Raw genomic sequence first — 19,981 nt, 5'->3', positions numbered from 1 at the left:
CACCAGCGCTGCACTGGAATCCAAACACTGGGAGAAGAGGAACCTGAAGCTTTATGCACCTCAGCAGCCGGAGGAGCCTCGACGACCTGCAGTGAGTCCTTCTTCTCTCAGATCATTGAACCTGCAGAGAAAGAGGATGGAGGAAACTGAGTGTAGTGGTTCAGATTTTAACTGGATTGCTAACCACAATGATATAGATGTATATTTTATAAAGTGTGTATAAACTGAAAGATAATTTTGTGTGTTGCAGTATAAAAGTTTTTTTTTTTTATTCAAACATTTGACCACTTAGCCTTTTTCTTCTCGACAGGAGATCCACCACAGTCGGAGGCAGATCAAGTACAGCAAAGACAAGATGTGGTACCTGGTGAAAATGGTTAGAAAACGTTAATATCCCTATTGTCATAGAACATCTTAATCAGTAGAAGTTTTATGAACGTGTCCATTATGTTAACGTTTCTTTTAAATATGTCTGTGAGTTTGAGTTTATAACGTAACCTTTGTATCACTTTCTGCACATGTAAGCAAAGACAAATTGACAAAAGTAGACAATTACTTTCTATTCAATTCAAATCCTGAACATTCAGACACTCTGAAGAAAGCAGCAGTGGTGATGAAACTAACTTTATCCGTTTGATCAACAGATCAAAATGTCATTTAAGAGAAAATCCGGTCATGGGCCTGAGATCAATTGATATGAATATCCAGGACTCCAGGAATATGACGTTATCTATTTAATTAACTTGAAAACGAGTCCAGCTTATGTTTTTAATGATTCACTTCTAATTTGTGTATTTTAATACTGATCATTTTATATTTTACATTATCAAGAGACTTTGCTGCCATTATTGTGCCCATACAAGCCGTTACTGTGTGTGTATAGTTGAAATCACATCTGTTGTATTCACTTTAGTCTTCCTGTTTTGTTTACGTGCCCCCTGTGGTCGGCTTTGACGTCAGCCTGGTGATGCAGACAAATATCCCAAACAACCCCCCCCCGCTGTCCAAACAGCTGTGCAACAAAGGTTCATCTGGTTGTGTCATCTCACGGTTTTGCTCCCTTTCACAGATTCAAGGCATGAGCATCGATGAGGCCATCTCCCAGCTGGAGTTCAACGACAAGAAAGGAGCCAGGATCATGAAAGAGGTTCGAAGCTGCATGTGAATCATAACTTTCAGGAACATGAAATAAGGAAAATACCTGTTAGATTAAACCTGGTAGTTTTTCTTTTATCAATTGATTTATTCAGGTTTTGATTTTATTTCATCCTCCATCTCATCTTTGCACTGTGTATGAATAAATTAATGTAACAGCTCTTTGTTTGTTTGCCTAAGATCCTTCTGGAGGCGCAGGAGATGGCTGTCAATCATCACAACGTAGAGTACAGATCCAACCTGTATGTAGGTGAGTGTCTGTAGCAGTGATTCACAAAAAACAACCTAATCTCATATTTGTCACCACACGCTGTCAGTCTATGAGTCAAAAGATTATAAATATACATTTATCTTTTTAAAGCAGTAGATTTCTCCTGGGTTCAGATCCTGTGCAGAGTCATTTAAGCAAAGTGGCAACTGTAATTATAGATAAGCCCAGAGTCGCCCCCATCTTTATTATTTCTGACCCGTTTTCTTTCTGAGGCGCCTCTATGAATTAAATCCCTAACATTGTCCCTTATCTGCGTCTTTCTGTTTATCTTGTTCACGTTCTTCATTAAACACTGTCCCTCATCCTGTCCCTGGTCCTGCAGCTGAGTCCTTCTCCAGCAAAGGCAGGTACCTGAAGCGGATCCGGTACCACGGCAAAGGCATGTTCGGCATCATGGACAAAGTTTACTGCCACTACTTCGTCAAGCTGGTGGAGGGGTCGCCGCCAAAGACCGAGGAGAAGACGAGCTTTGACCAGGCTAAAGAGTACGTCCAGAGCCTGAAGAACAGAACCATCATCCACAGTCTGTAGATCATGTGACCGGTCACGTGGACCCTGACTGTTTATCTGTGTGTGTGTGTGTGTGTGTGAGAAAGAGACATTTGTAAATAAAATGTATAATGAGACCCTCCAGCGTTTTTGTGTATTTGTCAGCAGGATAACGCCAAATCTACCAAACAGATTTCCACACAACTTGGAAGAAGGATGGGACATGATTCAAATAACTCATTCAAAAGGTTTTGTGGGGACGTTGGACATTTTTTGGTTTTCCTCGGGAATAAATTCTTGATTTTTGTGTTTGTGTGCAGTTTGGTGCAGCTTGATTGAATGTAAAAGACTGGATTATAAACTGTATTGGATTACTTAATTCCACATTTGAATTAAAGGGGGCTGTTGGGCCTGAGTGGAGGTATGTGATCTCCTAGTTTCTTTTACTAATTTAAGAAACCGTGGCAGATGTAAAACCTGGAACTGCCAGTGTCACTTATCCAGTGCTGCTGCCAGAAAACAACCCCCCACTGAGCTCCAGGAGAAACTGGTTGGTTGTGTCACTCCGTCGCCGCTTCGCTGTGACGGGTTTGGTCTTTGTGTTAGTGTGACAGCAGTCACCACAACTCCTCCCCCTGGAGTCAAAACCTGTCCACTCCACTGCTCCTCATCGCCTCAGCCGCCGCTCTGAGAGGAACCAGCCTGTGAGAATAAAATACTGGAAACAATGTGATGGGAGTGACTGGATTCACTTGGAAGCTTCAGTGTGTCGGAAACATGATGAAGTTCATGATGCAACAAAATACTTTAAACAATAAGTTTCTTCATGTTTAACTACATTTCCAATTATTTTCCAGAGTGTGTCTCCATCAGCAATTTAATTATGTTTGCTTCAGGAGTCTTTTATGTCTTTGTCTATAGGCGATTTGTATTAGCTTGCCTTTTGAATTTCTCATTATCAGTATCTGTTCTACTCATAATAAATTGAATTTATAGGAAAATGAAGAAAACTGATTTGTATTAGAAGGTCAGATGTACTCGTTGTTGTTGAGGCTCAGAGATTTTGGTCTCTACGGTTTCTATTTGGCCTTTTGCTTCCTTCTCCTGACGTGAGCGCTCCGGCTCGTGTATCCGCCCGTCTCCACGTCCCTCGTCCCCTCGTCGGCTCTGAGCCGCTTTTGAGTTAATTCCCTAATAAAATACCATCTGCTGGCCCCAATTTCAGCAAACAAGTGCCCTCAATCTCAGGTCGGAGGCCGACTGGGTCCCACAGCACAAAGCAGCGCCGACTTCTGGAAAGAGCAAAAGGTTTCTTCATCTCCTGTTGTTTTATTTCCTTCCACTCCGTCTCTTCTTTCCCTGAGCACTGAAAACATTTAACACTTGGTAGCACACACACACACACACACACACACACACACACACACACACACACACACACACACACACACACACACACACACACGTCTCCACCCGTAAGTCGACAGTGTGCAGACGCCTGCCTTCAGGCCGGCAGTTGGACGGACACACAGACACACTGAGATTGAAGTGGAAGTTGTTTGTCAAAGCTTCGGCCAATAAACCAGAGAGGGTTCATGTGAGCTCTCTGTCAGATAAGAGCAAGTTTCCATGAGTCATGTGGGCGACGTGGCAATCACGCTAATCAAAGGACCTGAGTGTGTCTGCATGTGTGAGGTCGTGAGCAGAACATGTGCATCGGCTCCTCAACTTAATTTGTAACTTCTCGTAAAGACAGTGAAGGGGGGGGGGCGGGTGGGTGGCGGTTGGAGATGTGGTGGAGAAGTCCTGTCGATACAATCTCGACCAAAAAGCCTGTTTTTTTATCAACAATTAACAAATTGAAAACAAAAAGATCAGAAACATGAAGACATCAGTCCATTGATCGTCCTGGTAACACAACCTGTCCAACTTATCTCTTTGTGAAGTGTTTTCAGTTTGATCATCACCTCCTTGTGTCTCATGTCTGTCCCTGTGTTTGTGTTCTGTTTCCTGTTTTATTTTGTAGTTTCTTCTCCCTGTCTGTTTTCTGTCTTCACTTCCTGTCTTTGTCCTGTTTCCCGCCCTTGTGATTGCCTGCACCAGTCCTCATGTGTTCCACCTGTGTTCAATTGCCCCCCCCCTTTCCAGTGTATATATGTCTCGGTGCTTCCCCTTATCCTTGTCATTGTGCTCTTTGTTTTTTCAGTTGAGGCATTTTTGACTCTGTTTGTTTTTTTCCATTAAGATATTTCTTCCATTTCAAGGAGACCTCTGTCTCTGCATCTTGGGTCCACCTGCTCCGCAGAACTCGACAGTCTCCTCTGGCTTCCGGTCACCTTGCTCACAGACCACTGACCAGGTAGACAAGGCCCTGTCCCCCCTCCTCCCTGGCTAAAAACAGCACCCCCTGTGGCACTCAGTGTAGACCTCCCCAGAAAAAATGTAGTATTCAAACTAACAATGATAATTCCAAGGCATACAGTATACCTTAAATGACACAAACCCAAGTATGCCTGCTTATATTTTGAGCGTATCTCTTTAAAAGCATATGAATTATTTAAAACTCAGCATAAATGAACTAGGGATGGGCATTCGATTAAATTGTCTAAATCGATCGCTGGGAGAATTAACGATCGATTTTCGATTAATCATTAATATTTTTATATTAAAAGTCACTATTTATAGGCTATATTAAAATGCAGTGAAAATAGCAAAAACACAGCATGTTTCCTCATTGAGATCTTTATTACAAGATGAACAACTCTTGTGGCAGTTAAACAGAATCCGCTCAATGGTTACACTTGTAAATAAGCGCTGCTGTCCTCCTAAGCCCCGATGGGAGAGCAGCTAGCCGCTGAGAGCTAGCTCGATCTGATGGTTCTCGAACTCTCAGTCCGGTGGTTGTCACGCCCTCACTCCCGGAACCCCTCATCCAGACCCGGGTCTGTCCGGGGTCCTTCAGCTGCTAACATCTTCACTGTGCTGCGTTCAGGGCAACTCGGATATTCCGACCTCCTGCCACATAGCGAACATGCAATAGTTTTCATCGATGAAAAAATGTCATTTACGAAATTCTTAATGATCAATTAATCGATCGTCTATTAATTATGCCCATCCCTAAAATGAACGACATGAAAATATGAATATAACAAATTTCCATGACTTTTCCAAAACTTTTGGGAGATTATTTTTTTCCATGGCTATTCCAGGCCTGGAAAAACACATTTTAAAATTCCATGACTTTTCCAGGTTTTCCATGACCGTGGGAACCCTGTTATTTAAAACCAGTATCCTCCCTCGGCTCCCCGGGGGAGTCGGGCGGCACCGCGGGCGCAGCCCTGCGCAGCCGCACAAGGACCGGGCGGAGCCGGGTCACTCCGCCTCGGACAGGATCTCACCGTGTGTCCCTCCTCTCCGCACCCGAAGCACTTCATCACCGATGTCGTTGCGAAAATCACGTAGTCATAATCATCTACTTTCACATGGAAGCAGAGGTTGAGCTCCTCGTTCCGGTTGTTCAGTATCATGTAGAGCTGTCTCCGGTGAGACACTACGTGTTTCAGTAACGGAGATTTACATCCAGATAACAGCTTTCTTATGGGGGACGCTACCTTCCCGCACCTGGACAGCTCTTTACTGAGGAACTCATCGGTGATGAACGGAGGGACATTGGACAGGACCACCTTGGTAGCGGGCTGGGACAAAGGCAGCACCTGTACAAAACAACCGTTCACGGTGATTCCTGTCTCGACCAAGAGTTCACCTTCTCCACTCGGTCCAGGAACACGACCACGGCGCTGTTCATCCGAGCGGCCGACACCACGCCGCTGTGACCCACCTGCCCCCCCACAGCGAGGCCGATGCTCTCCACGCTGCAGGGGAAGCTCACACAGATTTTCACTCCGTGTTTGCGTGTTAGTGATTTAAATTCCCGCTAGCCATGCTGGCTGCCACTCTCTCACCTCACCAGCCAGACGCTGGTGAGGTGAGAGACACCCACAGCAAGACCCAAACCACCAGAAAATAAACTACTGTGACTCTAATGTGATATGTGATTGAAAAATAATAACATTTACAACAAAAAAAAGAAAAATAAAGAACAAAAAACGCACTTGTTCGGTCACCCGCTCACGCACCGCACTCCCAGCATGCACTGAGAGAGAGAGAGAGAAAGAGGCAGACACATAGAGACAGACAGACAGACAGATCGTTGTCCCCTCAGCGGTCGGACTCTTAAATCAGCTGTAGTCCTGGTGTTTGTCACGCACAAATTTGAATATGTTTTAGTATTTTAACAAAGGACTCATGGATTCTTTGTGCTCTTTTTGTGTATGTATTGTTATGTGTATGAGTTGTGTGTGACAACTGTTTACAAACCAACTGGCCTTTCGGGGACAGTAAAGACGACCTTAACCTTAACTTAACCTTTATTCTCCTTTGTTAGTTTTTCATTCTTCGTAAAACCAACTCTGCCTCTCACTGACTCTCCTCTTAACACCAGGTGAGAACAGGCCGCTGTGAAATGCAGTAAAACCTGAAACACCAACAACTTCTTCCTCCAACACAACCAGCTCCTCCCAGTCAGGACATGTCTGTGTCTCCTCCCTTCACAGGTGTGTCAATGAAAGAACCAGTGAACAACAAGCTGTGAACTGTGGGAGATGAGTCACTGCAGGGAGTGAACGAGAGAGGGAGGAGCAGAGATCTGTTTGTGTTCAGAGGAAGTGATTCTGTTCTACAGTCTCTGGCAGCAGCTGAAATGGAGCAGCAAGAAAATCAACTGAACAGAGAAAGATTCTCCTGTCCGATCTGTCTGGATCTACTGAAGGATCCGGTGACTACTGTCTGTGGACACAGCTACTGTAAGAGCTGTATTAACACCCACTGGGACAATGGGGAGGAGAGAGGAAGCTACAGCTGTCCTCAGTGTAGACAGACCTTCACACCGAGGCCTGTCCTGGAGAAAAAACACCATGTTAGCTGATTCACTGGAGGAGCTGAAGAAGACTGGACTCCAAGCTGCTCCTGCTGATCACTGCTATGCTGGACCTGGAGATGTGGCCTGTGATGTCTGCACTGGGAGAAAACTGAAAGCTCTCAAGTCCTGTTTGAATTGTTTGGCCTCTTATTGTGAAAAACACCTCCAGCGTCATCTTCAGTCAGCTGCATTGAAGAAGCACAAGCTGGTGGAGCCCTCGGAGAAGCTCCAGGAGAACATCTGCTCTCGTCACAACGAGGTGATGAAGATGTTCTGCCGCACTGATCAGCAGTGTATCTGTTATCTCTGCTCTGTGGAGGAACATAAAGACCACGACACAGTGTCAGCTGCAGCAGAAAGGACTGAGAGGCAGAGAGAGCTCAGGCTGAGGAGACAAACAATCCAGCAGAGAGTCCAGGACACAGAGAAAGACGTGAAGCTGCTTCAACAGGAGGAGAAGGACATCAATGGCTCTGCTGATAAAGCAGTGGAGGACAGTGAGGAGATCTTCACTGATCTGATCCGTCTGCTGGAGAAAAGGAGCTCTGATGTGGAGCAGCAGATCAGATCCCAGCAGGAAACTGAAGTGAGTCGAGTCAGAGAGCTTCAGGAGAGACTGGAGCAGGAGATCACTGAGCTGAAGAGGAAAGACCATCAACTGAAGCAGCTCTCAGACACAGAGGATCACAACCAGTTTCTACACAACTACCCCTCACTGTCACCACTCAGTGAATCTACACACTCATCCAGCATCAGGATCCGTCCTCTGAGGTACTTTGAGGACGTGACAGCAGCTGTGTCACAGGTCAGAGGTCGACTACAGGACATTCTGAGTGAGACAGAGACACAGATTTTACAGATTGTGTCTCAAGTGGATGTTTTACTGCGACAACCAGAGCCAGAGACCAGAGCTGACTTCTTAAGATATTCACAGGAAATCACACTGGATCCAAACACAGTACACAGACGTCTGTTATTATCTGAGGGAAACAGAAAAGTAACAGGAATGAGTGAAGATCAGTCTTATTCTGATCACCCAGACAGATTCACTGATTGGTGTCAGGTCCTGAGTAGAGAGAGTCTGACTGGACGTTGTTACTGGGAGGTGGAGGTGGGGGGGGGAGGAGTTGATGTAGCAGTCACATACAAGAATATCAGAAGAGCAGGAAACTCAGAATGTTCATTTGGAAACAATGATAAATCTTGGTCATTAACTTGTAATGGATACACTGAATATGACTTTTATTACAACAGCATCAAGACTCCAGTGTCAGGTCCTTGGTCCTCCAGAATAGGAGTGTACCTGGATTGCAGTGCAGGTGTTCTGTCCTTCTACAGCGTCTCTTACACCATGACTCTCCTCCACAGAGTCCAGACCACATTCACTCAGCCGCTCTATGCTGGAGTTTGGGTTAATTGGAACAAATCCACAGCTGAGTTCTGTAAACTCAAAATTAAAAGCAGTGTTTTAGATTCTGTGTTTAAAGTTTTAACTTCTTTTGTCTCCATGTTTGTGGACAGAGATCAGCTGTCAATCAAACAATGACCTTCCTTTATCACACATATTTAGTTCTCACTTTGTAAAGACAGAAATCTATAATTACACTGACATGAATGTGTTTGAAAGATCTATTGTTGCTGTTGTTTTCTAAATCAAAGTAGAAATCAGGTTGTGTGATGTTTTAGAACCTGTGTTGATCCTGATGAGTGTTGCAAAGGGGCGGAACATTTCTGGAAACTTTCCACAGGAAGTTAAGCTCAGGAATTTTGGAAATGTTGACTCTTTTTTTGCAGAAGTTAGCCTATAACAGGGAACTTAAAGGAAGTTGAAAACCAGACGAGGTGAGCCCAGCTCAGCTGGACCCTGGATGCAGCGAGTTGGGAACATTGTCTGCCAGAAAAGTAAACCTATGACTTTGTGTTGTTGTTGAACGTCTTTGTCATTACCTAGCATGTCGATTACTTGTTACACTGAAGCCATGTTCATGTAAATACCAAGTTAATTTGTATACAGTAGACTAACTATTTACAGCAGTGAGAGTTGGATGTATGTACAGTTGCAATCAGAAATATTCAGAAATATTCAACCCCCCCAAAGATTTTAAAGATTTATCAATTAAAGTTTTTTCAAACGGGCAAGATTCTGCTTCGGATGATTTCTTTATGACTTGAGTAATACAGAGAATCAACACAGAAAATACATGATTTAGTATTTGTGTGGAACAGTATATTTTGTTAAGATAGACAGAGGAGATTATTTCATCACACCTGAAGGGCCTTGGGTAGAAGAAGATTTCCAAAAAGAGACATCATTGGGAGAATTATACAGAAGTTTAAAACTTCTTGACCAGCTGCAAACCAAAATGTGTTTTGTTGTGAGACATTGTTGCGGTGAAACATTTATTGTCCTACATTGTGTCTTTTTAAAAGCAGTCACATGAATAAATGATCAAAACCGAGAAACGCAGCCTCTTTCCAGCTGTTTTAAACCCGGCGCTGCCTCCGCGGCGAGGCCACGCCGGCGTTCGGCGGTTTCACCGAGTGAATTATGCATCGTCTCTTTCCAAGCATGAGTTCAACTGGCAGCGAGACGAGTTAAACCTGCGACTGGTGCTGGGAGTGAACTGCGAGAAAGAGTCAAAATATTCTGCACTTTATTATTCATGACCAGAGAATGTGTACACAGACTTACTACACAACACCTGGATAAAAGAATGGGAGGTCATGACGCTTCCTTTCATTTGTTTTTAACGCGGCTGGCTGGTCATCGGATTGAGAAACAAATAGAAATCAGAAGCCAGTTGTGTGGGGAGTGCCTCCGGGTGTTATTCATTTCCTTTTAACTTTTCCATTTTGTGTTTCCCCCTCTCTCTATCGCTGTCTCTCTGCAGCAGCAGCGAGGACAACCGCCACAAAATGCTTTTAGCTCCCAAATGAAATCTGCGACACAAGCGGCACAGGGCGGGCGGCCTGCTGCCGGGCGCCGGACGCTTCGCCCTTGAGAAACGAATCCAGACACCAAAGTGTTTGTTTGCTCTCTGGACAGATTCCAATGAAGCTGCGTTCGCCTCTTTTCCCCCAGAAGAAGCTCCGAGTCTTTATCTCGCTGACAAGAGGACACATCTGTTTTCAGAGGAGAAGAAAAAAGCAGAAATGAAGGTGTTTGAACACTCGTCTGTTCTTGTTGCAGTTCAATGATGTGGAACCTTTTCTCAAAAGTTTATTGCTTCATCACACAAGAAATACAAAAATCGGTTCATCCTTTAAATCTTCTTTACTTTCCTTATTCACATCGGGCACAATGACTTGTTTTTCTCAAAGAAGAAGGGACCACCTCCACTGTCTGTATTAATTTATTACTAGGGCTGGGCAAGTTAACTCGTTTTAATCGAGTTAACTCAAGTGATGAGTTAACTCGATTGTTTATCCGCCAATTATTTTCTTTTTTCCTGTTCTGCAGCATTATTTTCTTTTTTCCTGTTTTGCAGCAGTCAGCAACAGACTTTCACAAAATAAAAGCCTGACTTTCACAATAAAACAATAAATAATCAAACCTGAGTGAATGCGAGATAAAATAATTAATCGAGTTAACTCATCACTTGAGTTAACTCGAGTTAACTCCATTGAAACGAGTTAACTTGCCCAGCCCTATTTATTACACATCTATTTCTTTTTCTTTCGAAATAGGTTAACGAGTTTTAATCTCCTGTGATAGCCCTGAATATCCACCATCATTCGTGACTTTAGACTGTGGGTATATAAACTAAGGCCCTTATTTAATACTTGTAATTCAGGTTGTGTTGGCTTGAACCCTTTAGCCAGAATAACAACATTTTTAAAGGTAGATCTTGTGTCCTTGTTTTTGGAAATAGTTATTACTGTGGTATTACTGTTTTTCGTGCATTTGATCGGTTAGCAATGACATTAGTTTTACTCTTTTTCATTATGTGTTTTGAACAATACGATTGGTTATCAAGTGTAATTTCTGGAGCCGTCCTCTAAAAATCAGTCTTAATGAGGTTACAAGTTAAACTTTTTGTGACCAGTGTTGTAACAGAGTCGTAGCTGCTGTTGTTGTCCATTGAGTTTGTCCTTCTCTGTGGTAAAGTCACTGGCTGGTAATGGGGGTATGGATAACATGTTTGTTTTAACGTGTGACTTAAGCATGTTCAGGTTCTCCTGTTCCGTCAAGGGTGAACTTGTGGAGTAATCAATCCTAAGGGCCTTCTGCAGATGGATTTCTCCTTTGGTTTCTGTTCCCTGTTGATGAGTCCGACTGAGAGGACCCTCTCCACCTTTTCAACTGATGTCAATGCGTCTATGTGGAGGTCTTGGATTTTGAAACTAGGGATTCTGGAAAAGTTGAGTCTCCGATGAGGTATTTTTCCTGGATCTGGAGCGATCAGCAATTCACCACTTAACATATTTAATATAAAATCTAAATAAACAAATTCCTTTATCAACATAAATTCACAAGAGTAAAGTTGTATTGTGAACTTGTCCTCCGTGTGTCTTAGCTCTTCAATTCCTGTGCTTCACCCCCCCCCCCCCCCCAGTGCAGCTGGGTTTTCAATGTAAAGCTTGTGTTTCTGGTTCCATGTATTCAGGAATTCTCACATTAATGAAACATAGGGTTGAGACGGGAATATGTTATAAATATTGATGAGACATTACTTCCATGCTGTCACAGATTCATATTATTGACAATACACCAATGTTCACACACACACACACACACAAGGAGGTGGATCAGACCTCGGCCAAACCCTAAGTTTCATGCACCTCAGACATACACACACTTTAACGTGTGGTCAGATACACATACCATGTCCTTGGAGCATTAACCTCACACACACACACACTACGTCACCTCAACTTCAGATACACACACACACATCTCCAGCTAGTTGCAAGATGGAACATTCTCATGCTCCGTATCAAACAGGGAGTCTGCCACACAGCAGATTAGACTGAGAGGAGGTTTGCATCTCACAGTATTCCATGAATCACTTCATTATATTAATTTCTAAGACGTCCTCCCTCCTGTGAGATCATCAGTCGCAGAATGCTTTGAGGCCAGAACACTATAACCTCTGGTAACCATAGCAATCGCGCGCACCTACAGGAGGACCCAGCGACACCAGGAGGGCAGGACTGCCTTGTGAACCAGCCAACGAGGCACTGCCGCGCGTACAAGAACCTCTGTCACGCCCAGTATATCATATATATAAACTATGTGCGCACTTGTCTAAGCGCCATTTTTCCTTTGCAACTGACTGTATAGGATCAGTGGACCATGCATGATCATTTGCTAGACACAGCAGTTTCCTAACCTGTGACCTCTGAATAAACCTGCTTGATTTTAACTTGAGAACGACGACTCCTGCCTTTTTCCACCCGCAACAATATGCAGGTTTGCACCACCCACCTGACAGCGTCTGCTTCCTTCTGCAGCCTCAGAGCTCTGGGTGTCACTGTTGCATCACATCTGAATCCTCCTGCTGGTCACAGGCGTCTCCCACAGCGGCTCAGAGTCCCGGGTCCACACAGCGCGGGGACGGATTCCCTCAACATGTCTCCAACAGACGTCTCCAACAGATCACATCCCACGTGAGATACCCAGAGAGGCAGAAAACCAATCTGACACAAGCCTGCAGGGTGTGTGCGCCGCATGTCTTTCAATTCATCAAGATGAATTTCAATATTTCAATTCGTCACGCATGCTGCAGCCCAGGGCACAGAGAACGGGCAGGGCAGGGACCTTGTGCAGCCGGCTGGGGAAAAAAGTGGAATTAAAGACTGTTACAGTAAAATTGGCTTTCTGTAATTCTGATGCCATGCGTGTGCATTTCAATATCTCATTAGAGGTGAACAATAGTTAATCAAACGTCGAGGCGCACAGGCCTGAATGACAAGCACCGCTGATTCTGCACTGATGCCAGAACCCCACAGATCTGATCAGACCGAACCAGAGTCAGAGGCTGAAGTGGAGACAGATTCTACAGTGTCAAAGATACAAACTCAGGAGTATGAGCCACACATGCATGTTTGCAGCTCACATCTACCAGGCGGCCTTGCCTTGGCCAAAATCTTAATTTTCTGGACTTTAGCTTTGCAAATCAGGCTCCATGTCCGTTATTCTATCCTGTGATGGTTTCTAATTGGAGCAAACAACATTTTAATGGTTGCTGATATAATCCAAATGGATGGTGCTGGGCTCACGGGACAGGGTTTCAGTTGCACTCAAGGAAATAAGCTCTCTCAAAGGACGACAGTGTTTAAATTTCATCTCCCTGCAAGCTGCTAAAACTTTGGAGGACACGCCAACATCCCTAAAAGTTTAAATGACTCATTGACATTCAGCTGTGAATGTCTCTACTGAAATTAAGAAAAACAATGTATTTATCCACCTTTGAAACGTATGAAAATCTTAATAGGCAGAATTAGGGCTTAACATCAATAAATGTTTCATTATTCTACAAAATATTTGAAAAATAAATGTTTCCTTTTAGGAAAGTCTCAGTGGAAAAGCTTCTTAAAACAGCATCAGGGGAAAAGTCAATGTCACTCAACGAAAACAATGTCATGCCGTGTTATTCCTGAGCAACAGTGAGAACAAAGACCGAGGCTGTGCTCACTGAATGTGAGTTACATTTAAATGACGACACTGTAAGAAAAGATGGTTTCTGTGTCCAGGTTCAGCTGCAGTGGAACTGTCGAAGCTGCACATCTGCTCAACATTTCGATTTTGACTTGATATTCAGCAGCAGAGACTCCCAGGAATCACTGGAGGAATCAAACCGGGGATGTTGGGATTACGTGAAAGGTGCATTTGACCACTGGGCCACCGCGACAGTACAGTTATATCTACATATGTTAACCAATAGGAGTCGCGAGTGATAATTAACTTCTGACAAATTACCTTTTCCAACAATGTTATTATTGCTATTTGCAGGATTACTCAAAAACCACTAAAGCAGTTTCCATGAGATGTTGTGGCCTCAGTGGAGGTTTGCTCTTGTACTCTAAGAGAGTGTTAGCAATGCAGTGAGTGTGTTGCATTGTTCTCTGGGACATCAGTGAAAATGTCACTGAACGATCTCTTTCAGAAGAAATAAACAATCCTGGATCCGCCCCCTTTGTCTGGATTCACGCCAAAATATAATCTTTCCCGGCCCTTGATGGGATCATGTCCGTTTCATGGAAATCCAATAAGTAGATTCAGCAAAATCCACTTGACAAACACACAATGAACAGAACCTCCTTGACAAGGGTAAAGCTTAGCCATGTTTTCTTAATGGCCGTCTTATAGATTTTATTACCCATCAAAATATGTAATTAACCACATTTTTATACACAAAATAAACACAAATCTATGAAGGTCAGATTGTCCTTTAATGCTCCAAACTTCAGGATCACTCAAGGACCATATCTGATCCAACTAAAGCAAATGAAACAACAGAAAGTTTTCAACCACATTATCAATTCTCCAAATATAGACAGAGGGAAAGTTTATGGAGGAAAACAATAGTTTGGTCACCAAAATATCCACCAATAGAGATCTGCTGAAACCAGTAACCTTTAGCTGAATATAAAAGTTGAATGGTGGCGAAGCCGTCACAGCTGCGAGGCTGTTTGAATGAAAACGGCCCATAAACAGAAACAATCAAGACAGGAGCAGTGTGTGTGTGTGTGTGTGTGTGTGTGTGTGTGTGTGTGTGTGTGTGTGTGTGTGTTTATGTGGAATAATCGTAACATAATTGTCCACCTCCCTGCCTGAAATTCAGTAAAGTTGTGCGTTAACTCTGCTGAGCCAAACCTTCTTTATTAACAAGGAGCATTGCACCTCTTTCCAGTTAATGAAATATTGATTTGGAAATTGTATTGTAAGACGATGGAAAGCTTTTAAAGCGCTTTGTGCCTTTGCTCAGAGCCAACTTCATCAGTTATTATTTTTTAATGGTGTTATTTGAAAATGCTCCTAAAGCTGAGAAGCAGTTTTTTTCCCGGGGCTTGGCGTGCGCCGCGTCCGGGATTGGCGTCATATTTCTGTGCCGAGGGAACTCAGGGCCACAAACGGCTGCATGTTTTTTTAATGAAAGATGTTGGCATCAAACCGCGTGTCGTAACGGCGACAGTGGGACATTGCTGATTTAATGATGTGTTTGTTCCTTTCCCAGTGGAGCTTTATAAAGAGAAATGTATTTTAAAAAAGGGGAATTAGTCACATTTCCAAATGTAGTTCACAATCAGCGACTCTGTATAATGGGATTTTGTTTCTCTGGTGTCCGAGTCGGGCCAATTTTTGAAAAACCCCGTGAATCAGAAATGACAAAAACTGTGAATGTGTGTGCACTGTAGAATCCATCTGTACAGTACAGATAAGAAACTAATCCAGACCGACTGGAAACCACTTGCTGCTTGAATCTGGTTATTTTGGTATCTGTGTTTCACAGCAGACTTCAGTGAAGCTCACAGCTCGAACTGAGAGTTGAAACTGAAATTCACTGCACGTGCACACACTGAGAATAAGACCCCGCGCAGCAGCACTAATTCTATTCACCTCTATTGTGTTGGAGTGGAAGCACACACCTCAGACACAATTGGACATATCTGTGCAGAAATGAAAATTTGTATTTAATAGAATAAACCTCAAAAATCCCAAAGAAAGTGCAGTTATGTCTATATTTTATGTAGAAAAATGAAAGTTCTTCTCGATTCAAGTACTAAATATTTGATGGCATTTTTCTGTCATAAGGGTTGGATAACAACATATTAGGAATCATGTACTGCAAACATTGTAATGTCCATAACCCTCGACTAGAGTCAGGAAAAACTACAAAACTAAATAATTAGCAGGGAAAGAAAACGCAGGAGAGATTCCTCTGGAGGACGGACAGAAGTGCAGCAGATGTCACGTCAACAGAACAACACAGTTCATGAGAAAAGACAGCGTCTAACATAAAGAGACGAGTATCAATGTATAAAGTATTCATGCAGAAAGAAAATGCTTAATATCAGTATCTGCCTCTCCCACCGTAAACGAAACTGATAGAACTGATCCTGCAGAATTCAACATTTCACCATATAAAACTGAAATAGAGTTGTATCACACACAGACGCTGCAGAAATGTCTCTGAACGCTGGAGTTTCCACTTTGATGAGCACCTGCGAGCGCGGATTAAGAATTAATGTTTTAATCCACCGAGATATTTGTTAGATTTAAAAAGCCTCGTGGCCTGGATTGATGTGAGAACCGAGGATGAACTCGCTCCTTCTCTCTGCTGCTTCTCCAAATACTTTAGATTATGTAAATACTGTTAATATGTATAATACAGACACAGCGTGATAGACCAACCATCGACTACACCTCAGTATTAAACCTTTAGGAGCTTTTCTTCCCCTTTGGCTTTTATTTGTTCTCTGATTACAAGTTAATGTTTGTTTGGGTTTGAGATTTAAACAGCTAAATACTCCTGATACAGTAAATTATATATTTACTAAACTCAGGCTTGAGAACTGATTGAGCTCAGCCGAGTCCCCTGATGTTTGAAACCTCCAACACACTGATGACCACAGGACACATATCGGACCACTGGCCGGTTCCTCATCAAAATCAAACCCGTGAGCCGGAGGAGGTGATTCAGAGGGACGGCAGCTGCAGGACGGTACAACGCTTCTGACTGGGGGACAGACACGTCTCCTCACTCTGTGATTGATGATAAACTCAAAGATGCCAAAGCAGATTATTTGACACTGATGTGATTTGGACACTGTGGCAATAGACGTTGCCACCGAGGTCTCACCACAGCAGCCAGAGACAAACTAGTTGCTTTTCAAAATACATTTATTAACTCAAACATTTACTCAAAGTCCCCAAGGTTTCTGCTGGCGTTCGACTGTGCAGCTCTGCAGTGTCTCATGTGTCCCTCCTGTGTCTCTTCCTCTCTGGCAGACCAGCTGCTGCCTTCTGAATCCAGGGAGAGTTGATTGGCCAACTAGCCTCAGCTGTGCCCCCCCCCCCCAGTTCACCTGGAGCTTCTCCGAGCCTCGTCCACAGACATGTGACCTTCTGATCTGGAGTCAGAGGTGTTACCACAGAGTCTGGAACATTTCTTCTTCTCACTTTGAAATATCCCTCGTACATGATATCACATATTCAGTCTTTAGACCTGTTATTATAAACACACATTATATTATTGGTTGATGTTAACAATCAACATTAACGATTATTTTCTCTCTGAGAGTCTGAAGCTTCATGTTTGTTCCAGTCCTCTTCTGGTCTGAGGAATCTTTCACACCTGATATGTTGGATCAGACTATGACCTGAAACGATTGACGCCTTCTGAACATCATACGAGCAGCCAAAGTCAGATTTCAGCACTAAATCAGACCCTAAGTGTCGTCCACACGTGTTTGCAGCCGAGTGTTTGGGTGCAATATGGAACTTTCATCATCTCATCCATCATATAAAAACATGCAGTTTAAATTACCACAGTGAGTGCAGAGTGGAGCCCGGGCAGCTTTCCATTCACTGACCGTGCTTTAGTGGCTCTGGGCAGCCGAGTGTGGGTCTGCAGGAGGTCATCGTGGTTTACTACACACAGTCCGTCAGAGCTGTTTCCATTCAGCCGCACTGTAACACACACACACACACACACACACACACTAATCAGTGCTCGGACATCACCACCTCTCACTCTGCACTCTGCTCCACCGCCGCCGCCGCCGCCTCACATGATTGAAATGCATAATGCAGTTCACACTCCGGCGCACTCTGTCCAGCGTCTGTTTTCACTGCAGCCGTTTATTCATCATTCCAGCACGAGTGTTAATCAGAGCTGAACCACACAGAGCAGCTCATGTCAGGGACGAGTTTAAAAACAGCAACACTTTGGTTCTGAGGAGCATTTTCTTTAATGGCCGGTCACTGTACGACTTTAGGTTCTTTGGACCAAAAGGTTTGTTTCAGTATCTGCGTCTCAATTCAGGCGACTAGACCGTCCCCAGTTCAAAGGATGGAGCCGACAAAGTGTCCTTTCATCCCTGAGACAGGCCTCAATGGGCGGATCCTTCCCAGTCCAACCTATCCCAGGATGCATTGCACTTGAAGGCTTTTGAAGTGAACGCTTCAAATGTGGGAAAAAACTACAAAAACAGACCAAACAAAGTCTCGTCATGTACAACTGCAGCTCTGTTGCTAGGCGACTGCAACAAGGGTGGGACGAGCTGGTCACTGAAATCCTCTGTTGACCAAACCGTCTCGTTTCGGTTTCGGCCTTCGCAGACAAAGACCGTCTCCTGTTGAGGAGTTGCGATGTTCAAAGCTAGCTTCACTTCACTAGGCCTTCATCAATGAGGCAGGACGGTACAGATAAAATGACACAAGTTGAAGAGACAACTAGTGGTAGACAAACTAGCTTCCAGGGTTTTGTAAATATTGTGTTTTGACCTTCAGGGCCACTGTAGTTATGAGGAAGTTGAAAAGTAGAAAAGAATAAGAATAGAAGAATCAGTTTTATTCCAATTTTATTCTTTGTCAAAACCAGACGACTAAATTATCAACAGCGATATGATTTGTTCCTTCCTTCCTTCCTTCCTTCCTTCCTTCCTTCCTTCCTTCCTTCCTTCCTTCCTTCCTTCCTTCCTTCCTTCCTTCCTTCCTTCCTTCCTTCCTTCCTTCCTTCCTTCCTTCCTTCCTTCCTCAGGTGACTTCACATTTCTCAGACTTCACTCTCCTTCCTCTCAGGCCACAAAAAGCTTTTTACATAGTTATTTTTTCCATATAATCAGTAATTACCTCCAACACTTGTAAACACACTTTGATGTATAAAATGTCTGTGGTGCCTCTAATTTGAAATGGCCTCAGTGTGTGAGGAGGAGTGATGCCATGGCAACAGTGCAACACATTATACTATTTACAACATGAATACAAGGACCTATACGTTAAACCTGTGATAAGACATAAATCAGATTATGACAGGATATCAAGATTAATGGGTCTTTGCATAAGAATCAAATTGACTCGAGAGGATTCATCATATCTAGTTTATTTATTTTATACTTTATCAAAAATCTGCAAGAAATGAATCTTTTCACAATATCAGCGTTTGAGTCCCGTTTGTTTTTCCCATCAATACAACTGATGAGTCGGCTAAACGAGAGGTACAGGAACTTCTGTTCTCATCACACATGGTCATGAAAGGGTCCCCGGGGGGGGGGGGGGGGGGGGGGGGTGCGTGCTCCCCTGCAGCTGCACCACCACCTCTCCACTGTACGAACACCAGGACCAGATGTTGTTGTTGTGTTGCTACTTGCAGAGTCCCTCACATTTCCATTAATCATTATCCCAACACCTCTCCTCTTAAACAATCAGGCATATGGGCCGGCTCGCCTGCCGCGGCGCCCTCAGCAGAACGCCGCCCGCAGTTCATCAAGGTCCCACGTGACGGAACAGCCCGAGCCACTGATCTCCGCCTAATTTAATGATAACTATCACCTGTTCTCCGAGTGCGCTGCCACACTCCAGATTGTTTGTGAGTAATTGGTCTGTGCCTTTTGCTTGATTAATTTGATTGCTACATTTTTCACTGTCCCCTCTCTGGTGAGTGCTGCGGCACTACAGGTGCTGGGTTTCATTAATTATATCCCTAATTGTTTTGGAAAATGTTGCACGCAAGTTTGATTCGCGGGGACGGTTGTGGTTTGTTTGCGAGCGGCAAAAACATCTCAGCGTGTTTCTGCCACTTAACAAGATAAATTAATCTCATCTTTTGAACAGATTGTGGTGAAGATTCCAGGAGGCGTCGAAACTCAAGGACGGAGAAACTGCTGGAGCCGCTGCAGATAAGAGTGAGAAGTGTGGAAACTAATTTACACCTCTGTTCTCTCACGTGTTCTGGGATGTGTTTGATTATTGTCTCAACACTGAAATATGAGTCAGAAATACCAGGACGTGGACGAGTTAAACATCAGGAGTCTGTTGGCTGCCTGATGGAAACTTAAGAAACGTAAGCATGTTTAAAGGAAATAAAAACACCAGACAAGGTCGTGGCGCTGGATATTACCCATGATCCCGTGCTTCGTAA

General features: G+C 43.7%; 1 protein-coding gene across 1 annotated transcript in view; it reads left to right on the top strand.

Annotated features, from left to right (window-relative positions):
* Positions 1 to 33: 33 nt before the first annotated feature.
* Positions 34 to 19,981, top strand: part of LOC133019633 (large ribosomal subunit protein uL22m-like) — a 274,149-nt gene continuing 254,201 nt past the window's right edge. The window contains exons 1-5 of the mRNA XM_061086179.1: positions 34 to 91; positions 311 to 376; positions 1,070 to 1,147; positions 1,336 to 1,405; positions 1,749 to 2,007. Of these exons, the coding sequence (XP_060942162.1) occupies positions 356 to 376; positions 1,070 to 1,147; positions 1,336 to 1,405; positions 1,749 to 1,957 (378 nt within the window). The 5' untranslated portion in view covers positions 34 to 91; positions 311 to 355 and the 3' untranslated portion in view covers positions 1,958 to 2,007. The remainder of the gene's footprint in view (positions 92 to 310; positions 377 to 1,069; positions 1,148 to 1,335; positions 1,406 to 1,748; positions 2,008 to 19,981) is intronic.

This window comes from Limanda limanda, chromosome 14 (genome assembly GCF_963576545.1).
Source record: "Limanda limanda chromosome 14, fLimLim1.1, whole genome shotgun sequence".
NCBI classification, from domain to species: Eukaryota; Metazoa; Chordata; class Actinopteri; order Pleuronectiformes; family Pleuronectidae; genus Limanda; species Limanda limanda.
Note: the sequence above shows the minus strand (reverse complement) of the source record. Positions and strands in the feature narration are given on the sequence as shown.